Genomic DNA, 8,539 nt, shown 5'->3' with positions numbered 1-8,539 from the left:
AACCATACAGGGTAGGCACTACCACTGCAGATTAACAGATGAGGAAACTACGGCTCAGAGAGGCTAAGCAATGGTCCATACAGATCTGAGCCAGCGTTCTTTCCTGTTCATTAGAATCCCCTGATGGCTAAGAACAGATCAGAGGCATCAATACTGGGGTACACTCATTTAGATTTCTTTTCTTCTGAGACAGGGTCTCACTGTGTCACCCAGGCTAAAGTGCAGTGGTATGATCACGGCTCACTGCAGCCTCGACTTCCCGGGCTCAAGCGATCTTCCTACCTCAGCCTCCTGGATAGCTGGGACTACAGGCATATACCACTACACCTGGCTAATTTTTTTGGGTTCACTGTGTTGCCCAGGCTGGTCTCGAATTTCTGGACTCAAGAAATTCACCCGCCTTGGCCTCCCAAAGTGCCAGATTACAGTTGTGAGCCACTGTGCCTGGCCTATTTAGATTTCTTGATGACAAATTTATCCATCCACTTTGTCTTAATCCAAGAAACCATGATTAAATACAACTAACAAAGATACACAGAAACAGAAAAGAGAAGGGTACTTATTTGGGAAGTTTGTCTTAAGACATGTTTTAAATTAAATATGTGGACTAGACAGCATCAAATCGTAATTGGAATTGTGTGATTATGTTAGTACCTGTTCTGCCACGAGACTGGCAATTTCTTCATAAGTCTTTCCTGCTTCTGTTATTGCATCATTGAGATCTGTTTCACCTGAAAATGATCAATTTTATCAGTGGTTATAAGTTATACATATTTTCTTTTCACTTGTTAAAAATTTTATTATTGGTTTTATTGGTAAATTTTATCATAGAAACTTTCAAACATTTTCAAAACTAGTGGGAACAGAATGAATGCCTATCACCCACCATCTGCCTTCCCCACTGGCAGCTCTCGCCAGCCTGTGTTCATCTACACCCCGACCTGCTTTCACTGGATATCAGTATCTCATCCATAAATCCTGCCTAACAGATGAGGACTCTAAAACATGAGGCAGTACCATTATGACACCTAAGACGAGACTGTCACTCTGCTATAATGAAGCCTCTCAGGGCGAGCTGGCTGCTTGAATCAGGATGTAAAGGTCCACACAGCACAGAACTGATGCGTTTCTTAACTCTGTGGATTCTTCTCCCTCGGCCCCTTTTTTCCCTGCACGTTTCTTTTCGTGGGGTGTTGAACTTGTTGTGTGCCTTGGTGCCCGCATTCTGGATGCTGCTGGCTGCATCTCTGGTGATACTGCACACACTCCTCTGTCCCTGTATTCTCTTTACACTAGCTATTAGACCTAGAGGCCTGATCAGAGTCACACGCCACCAGTTCCAGTTATTTCTACTCTTAGAATGTTAGAAAATGATCGTTATCTAGAATGACCATTGTCTGGATCTTTTATTTTATTATTTGTTTTTCTTTTTTGAGACAGAGTCTTGCTCTGTTGCCCAGGCTGGAGTGCAGTGGCACGATCTCAGCTCACTGCAAGCTCCGCCTCCCGGGTTCACACCATTCTCCTGCCTCAGCCTCCTGAGTAGCTGGGACTACAGGCACCTGCCACCATGCCCAGCTAATTTTTTGTGTTTTCAGTAGAGATGGGGTTTCACTGTGTTGGCCAGGCCTGTCTCGAACTCCTGACCTCAGGTGATCCACCTGTCTCAGCCTCCCAAAGTGCTGGGATTACAGGTGTGAGCCACTGCGCCCGGCCAAGGATCTTTTATTTTAGTATGAGTTTGCAAAACGGTGTTATTCTATTTCTACCATTCCTTCTTTATTGGCTGAAATACTTCCATAAGGATCAACTTTCCTCTATCAATAATATTCTGGTTACCCAGAGGTAGAGTTTGAATAGGAAAAGCAGGTTAAGTGCTTAATTCTTTTTTCTCTTTACAGTTTTCAAAATAATGAGTTAATCCCCTACCATTCTCTAAGAGTAACTGAGATTAATTTCTTAAAAAGCATCTTTATAATTCTGGATTTAAAAATATTTGATATGCTTCATTCCGCATTAATTATCATTTTCACTAATGCTCAAATTTTCTTTTCTTTGGCCAGTGGTAGGCTCTTCCAATTGGTATTTAAGTCTTTTTATAGGAACCCTGGTTCATTGTGGTAGGAAGTGAACCTTATGATTGGTGCCAAGGAATGCTTCTTGCTACTGGATTGGGTAATTGTTTCCAGGGCTTTAACAGAAAGGCAAATTGTGTATATATATATATACTTTTTTTAATTTTTTTTTTTTTACTTTTTTAAGAGGGAAAACACATAATGAGCTTACACTGATGTTTCCAAAGCAAATTTATGACTTTAGGGGTTTTCTTCATTTATTTTAAAACTTTATTTTAAAAATCTTAATTGCTAACAACGGTAACAATTACATATTTGATTTATCCTACAATATGAAAACAGTTTTAGAAGTTTTAGAATAACAATACCAACATGATATTGACTACACGTTTAGTGAAAATAACTAACATTCTTATAGTCTTTCTGACCTTGAGGCATCTGCTCCTGGGGGCATATAAAATGCCATTTAAAGGTGCTTTGAAATAATTCCTCTGTGTGCTATGCCTTCATCTTGATGTATCAAGTCATTTGTTTTATTTTGCTTTTGATTAGGAATTTTTTTCCATTTTGATTTAAATTTGTTTTCTAATAATTATGTAAAGCATTCACATTATTCCAAAGTCAACTCTACAAAACAAGATATAATCAGAAGTTTACCTTCCATGTCTTTCTCCTCCCCCATAATCATTTAAGAATTTTTATCACTTATATTTCCATATGATCATCCATAACAATATGCAATGTTTCACGGTTTTGTGCAGGGGCCATGCTAACAGTCTATATTATTTCAAGTTAGTACATGAACTGTTAAAGGAGCACTGGAAGTTATTTTTACTATAATCAGAATATTCCTAGGATTCAAACTTATTTACATTATTACAAGATCGCATAGCACTGCTCAAAGACACCAACACATCTGAGCAAGTGGATGTGATGAGACACAGTACTCAACACTGCTGACCACTGTCCTTTGCGATGGGAGAAAAGCCAGTCAACAGGAACTTGAATGCTTCCGTAAAATAGTATCTTAAGTAGAATGATATTCAACATAAAACATACATTGAGTATTTTTAATACTTGAAAAAGTGGTATCTGCAATATGAATATTTAATTATATATTGATTATTACAGTCCGGAAAATGTTAAAGGATCACGAGGCAGCTCCCAGTGGGGAACCCGTGGATGAGCCTGTGGAGCCGGGCACAGTGTCTCAGGTTCACGCTCTGCGGCCCACCTTCTCCCCAGGCTGCCCCTGCTGCTGTGCTGCCTCACCCCTGCTGCCACCGGCATCCTTTTCTACTCCACCTTCCTCCATATCATTACGTTTCCTTACTTCTATGCTGCTTCAGGCTAAAATTACAGACTATACAACTCTGGAGAGAATCTGATCACTTTGAAGGTAGGTGAATTCTATCATATTTTTATGAGGATCAGTAACATATGAAAAGACTTACAGCACAAAGTAATTGAAGAACTTTTTAGAAACCATGTCCCAGATTACCAACTGTCTTCTTTTCCCTCTTTTCAAGACTTTTGGTTCAATTACCTGTATCCTCTATTAATAACAACGTATTTCATGAATAGTTAGTGGTATCTTTGTCTCTTCTAGCACTTCCCAGGAAAAGAAGTGAATTGCTATTTTAAAATTCTATGATTCAGTGTTATAGCTCTTTTAGAATTTGTCTAGCAGGTTTTCCAGGTTGCAGGAAACCTCTCTCTGCAACAACAACAACAAAATGGATGATTCAGTTCAACATCGTTTCTAAGGTTTCTACGTGACTCCAAATTACTAGGGATCCCAGCAACAAATTCTGAAGTTACTAAAGGGGTAATTGTGGGGCTTCTATTTTCAATTAGGATATGGACACCACAGGACACTACGGCTCTTGCCATAATACAAAAATACCAAATCAACTAAAAAAGTCATGCCTTTCTCTCAAGTCACTGAAGCACCATGAAAATGAAGAAATTCAAATCAACTAAATTCAGAAAAAGGTGCGCCCTGCCCCGCTAGGTGATGGGCTTCCTGGGGGCGTGTGGGCTAGCACGAGGCACGGGAAGCTGGAGGAACCTCAAATGCAGAGCTGGTTCTCCCACAGGGACTTCTATGGCCTAAGAGGTGACAGTGGGAAGCTGTGGGCTAGGCTGAGGAATAGTAAGAGGGCTGTAAGGTGAGGTTCGAGGAAGGCAGATTGCAGGTGAGTTCTGACATGTAAGAAAGCATCAGGACCAACTGCGCAAAATTCCAGCATCTCTAGGACAAATGTTCTCACCCTGTTGGGGCATCACAGAGCCACCATGCTAAAAGGGCTCCAAGGCATCTGCCTCCTCCCTAAGCAATAGGCGGGGCTCTCATCTCAGCTCTTCCATCACCTACTTGTTACCTGGGCCAAGATGCTTCTCTGTTCTGGCCTTGAGTTGCTAGTCTAGACCTCAAAGACCACTTCTGGTCTAAAAGTGTCAACTGTAAGACACGGTAAGGCCAGGGCAATGAGAATTATTCCCAGGTGGGAGCCCTAAATCTTACATTTTGGTAAGAAACTAATTTCTTATTAGTTTATTATTAAAATATTCAGACACTGACATCCAAAGCACTGTCTGCCCTGAGTATCAGGACCAACACCTGTACCAATTCTATCACTTCTGTAAGTGACAGGAGATAACAGATTTAATAGGTGCCACCTAGCTGACAAATGCCTTTTCATTTTTTTTTTTTTTCCTCATTGAGATGGGTGGGGTCTCGCTCTGCTGCTCATATTGGAGTGCAATGGTGTGATCATGGCACACCATAGCCTCAACCTCCTGGGCTCAAGCGATCCTCCTGCTTCAGCCTCCAGAACAGCTGAGACTACAGGTGTGTGACACCATGCCTGGCTAATTTTTATTATTTCTTTGTAGAGATGGGGTCTCCTTATGTTGCCTGGGCTCTTTTTCCTTTTAATAAAAAGAGCTAACTTGTTCTCATTAAGTGCTGCCAATGTAAACCATGAACTCTAAATTCCATGGGTAAGATACATATTTATAGGGTAAGCTGAAACAGTTATGAGTTAAGGAGAAAACAGGCAACACACACTTGCTACTTGCTCAAATATTTTTCCTTGAAATGGCCTTGATGAAATCTGGCTTTTGTTTTTTTGAGACAGGGTCTTGCTCTGTCACCCAGGCTGGAGTGCACCGGTAAGATCATGGCTCAGTGCAACCTCTGCCTCCCGGACTTAAGTGATCCTCTCACCTCAGCCTCCCAAATAGCTGGGACTACCTGTATGCATCACCACACCCAGCTAATTTTTGATTTTTTGTAGAGATGGGGGTCTCACCATGTTGCCCAGCCTGGTCTCAAACTCCTGTACTCAAGTGATTTGCCCGCCTCAGCCTCCCAAAGTGTTGGAATTATAGGTGTGAGCCACTGTGCCCCGCCAAATCTGGCCTCTGTTAACAGGAAGACTTGGCAGAGAAATGAAACTGATGGCGTTGAAACAAAAATGCTACACCTGAGAGCAGAAAAAGGCAAACAAGCTAGCAAGAAAATACGAATTATAACCACCTTTGGCTTTTCTCAAAAGTCCTAGGATGAGGGTGCAAAAGTCCTTAGTGCAGCAGCCTAGCCAATTTACACACCAACAACCAGGGTGCTTCACTGAGGAGGGAGTTAGCGTCTGCAGGCAGCAGGTCTGGATAAGGCTCTAAAGGCCCACTGGATGAATGAAGAAAGACACACCTTGATAGCCGCTAGAACTGAACACTGTGGCCAAACTCTGCAAGGCCTTTCCTATCTTCTGATATTCCTTGGGCAATGCTGAAAGAGAAAAAGGAATAAACTGATTAGTCGTCTGAGCAAACTGAAATGGGATTAAACTATTTCCTGAAAGTGATTACTTTATCGTAACGTTGGAAGTGATTCAAAATAGTCTATATTCCTTCATAAAATATTGTTTCAAAAGTGATTTTTTCAACAGATTTCTTTCGATTATTTTTAATTGACTGTTCAATTAAAGGTGGATGCTATTATTACTGACAATCACTCCTACATTCTCATTTACCAAATGAGAGGCAAGTGAGATGGAAGCTCCTTTAGATAGTTTCTAGCTTACAAAGTACTTCCAGCGACACTGTGCTCGATCATCGCGTTAGCCCCTCTACCAGATGCAGAGACACCGTCCTCATCATGGAGAGGATCAGGAAAGTGAGACTCAGATAACTGACTTGCCCAAGGTCACACAGCTAATAAATGCTGGATGTGGACTTGTGATTCCCAACACGTAGACTTTCCCACTCTGTTACGGGTACATAAATGACCATTTGCAAACCATGACCACCAAAGAAAGCAACAAGATGTGGAGGAAAATACAACAGTCAGGCATCGCACGACCAGGGAAGAGGGGTATGAGTTTTCTCATCTGTATGAAGAGATGATTTCACTAAATGACCTCTAAGGTTTCTTTTTAAGGTGCTAAGATTCTAGGATCACTTTGGAGAACTTTCTAAGAGTCTCTGCACCTTAGGCTACTTTCTTTGCATTTGTATGGAGTCCCCTTAAATGGAGCATCTGTTTGCCTTTCAAAAGAAACCATTATTTGCATTTAAAGACTCACTGCAGTTTTTAAAGCAGAAAAAGAAAACTTTTAATGTTTCTTTAAAAAATATTTAGGCCAGAGACATTTGAGGTAAGGTCTATAAGCTGCAGTTATCAGGAAACATGAATCCAAATTACATGAGCTTAGTTAATTTTAATAAATTGTCCACCCTCTGGTACCTCAGTTTTGCCTCTCTACCTAAAGGCGCCTGGCATGTGGTTCACCATGCAGAGTGTGTGCTAGAGTTTTCATTCTACACATCAGGAATTTTAAAGAACTATTTTAAGAAAGAGAAGGAGATATGCCTGAGTCAAATCCCTTTCCCCACCCCACAAAAGAGCAGCCTGAGGCCAGCATTCCCTACTTTCTACATTTAGCCTTGTGAATTACACAGGACATGGAGTTGATTGGACATTAGACATAAGGCATTTAATTTTTTAAAAGATATCATAATCCCAAATTTTTATGATATCCTTAAAAAATGCAATTGTAAAATTTGCACTCAGGAAAAATGGCTTTCAAAGAACATACAGATTTAAATGGTGTGTTATGATGGTCTTGCAAGAGTTTATGGTCAAAATTAATTCACTGCCTTTAGAACTGAATTCTTTCATTTATACTTTAGAGCAGCAGTCCCCAACCTTTCTGGCACCAGGGATTGGTTTCATGGAAGATAATTTTTTCACGGACAGACAGTGGGTCAGGGGGATGGTTTGGGGATGAAACAGTTTCACCTCAGATCATCAGGCATTAGATTCTCATAAGGGCTCACAACCTAGATCTCGTGTATGCGTGGCTCACAATAGGGTGCAAATTTCTATGAGAATCTAATGCCACCGCTGATTTGACAGGAGGCGGAACTCAGGCGGTATGTGAGTGATGGGGAGCGCCTGGAGATAGAGATGAAGCTTCACTTGCCTCCTGCTGTGCAGTAATGTTCCATGTACCAGCCCATGGCCTGGGGACTGGGGACCTCTGCTTTAGAGAACAATGTCAATTCGCCATTTGTTCATGAGTCCTCCTCTATGACCAAAGTCTTGACACAGGTTTTGTTTTCTAGATGCTGCATTTGTATACATTATTTTCTCAGGGCTAATTCTATACATTTAGGATATAGCATCATATTTCTTTGCTATGGGAAAGAAACAACTGTTATTCCTGGTGTCTGCCCCTCAAGCACGAACAGCTGGTATGTTACAAGTTGTTCTGTTTATATAATATGTGGATGGTAAAGCGCCACTGGTACTGGTATTGCCGCTAGTAGAGGAAGAGGTAGAGGTAGCATTGGCCAATGGTTGAGGTAAGGCAGGGCCTGGCAAACTTCCTCTGCAAAGTGTCAGATAGTAAATGTTTTAGGCTTTATGGAGCCACAAGTTTCTGTTGAAACTACTCAACTCGACCATTATGACACAAATGTAGCCAAAGACAATAGACAAATAAACGGGCATGGGTGTGTTCCAACAAAACTTTATTTACAAAATAAGTGGCAAGCCAAATTTGGCGCTCAGACCATAGTTTACTGATTTCTGATGTAAGGCTTTGGATTTTCAGATCTGGATCGGATAGTAATACTGGCATTGTCTTTGCTGTGCTATCTTATTAATTCATCTACGAGTCACTCCATATTTAGTTTCCTGCTCTTTAAAATTATTATTGGATTTCAAATTGATTGTTTTCCTTTTTTAGCGTAAAAATATCACCTTTAAAAAAATCATTACAAGAACAGATCCCTTTCCTATGCTGAGCATCAAAGGCCGATATAAAAGTAGGTATATATTACTCATAATTCAAAATATAAAACATTTTTATTTTTTTTAAAACTGAATACAACCAATATTCCTGTACGGTGTTATGAAGTGAAGGCCAGAAAATTCTTAGTGATAGATTAGA

General features: G+C 40.6%; 1 protein-coding gene across 1 annotated transcript in view; it reads right to left on the bottom strand.

The window, feature by feature from the left end:
• SNX9 (sorting nexin 9) overlaps nucleotides 1-8,539 on the bottom strand; it is a 290,347-nt gene that overhangs the window by 15,823 nt on the left and 265,985 nt on the right. The window contains exons 15-16 of the mRNA XM_011976425.1: nucleotides 5,794-5,871; nucleotides 655-731 (exon numbers count right to left, since the gene is read on the bottom strand). Coding sequence (XP_011831815.1) covers nucleotides 655-731; nucleotides 5,794-5,871 — 155 coding nt within the window. The remainder of the gene's footprint in view (nucleotides 1-654; nucleotides 732-5,793; nucleotides 5,872-8,539) is intronic.

The sequence above is a fragment of the Mandrillus leucophaeus genome, unplaced genomic scaffold (genome assembly GCF_000951045.1).
Source record: "Mandrillus leucophaeus isolate KB7577 unplaced genomic scaffold, Mleu.le_1.0 Scaffold166, whole genome shotgun sequence".
In the NCBI taxonomy this organism is placed as follows: Eukaryota; Metazoa; Chordata; class Mammalia; order Primates; family Cercopithecidae; genus Mandrillus; species Mandrillus leucophaeus.
Note: the sequence above shows the minus strand (reverse complement) of the source record. Positions and strands in the feature narration are given on the sequence as shown.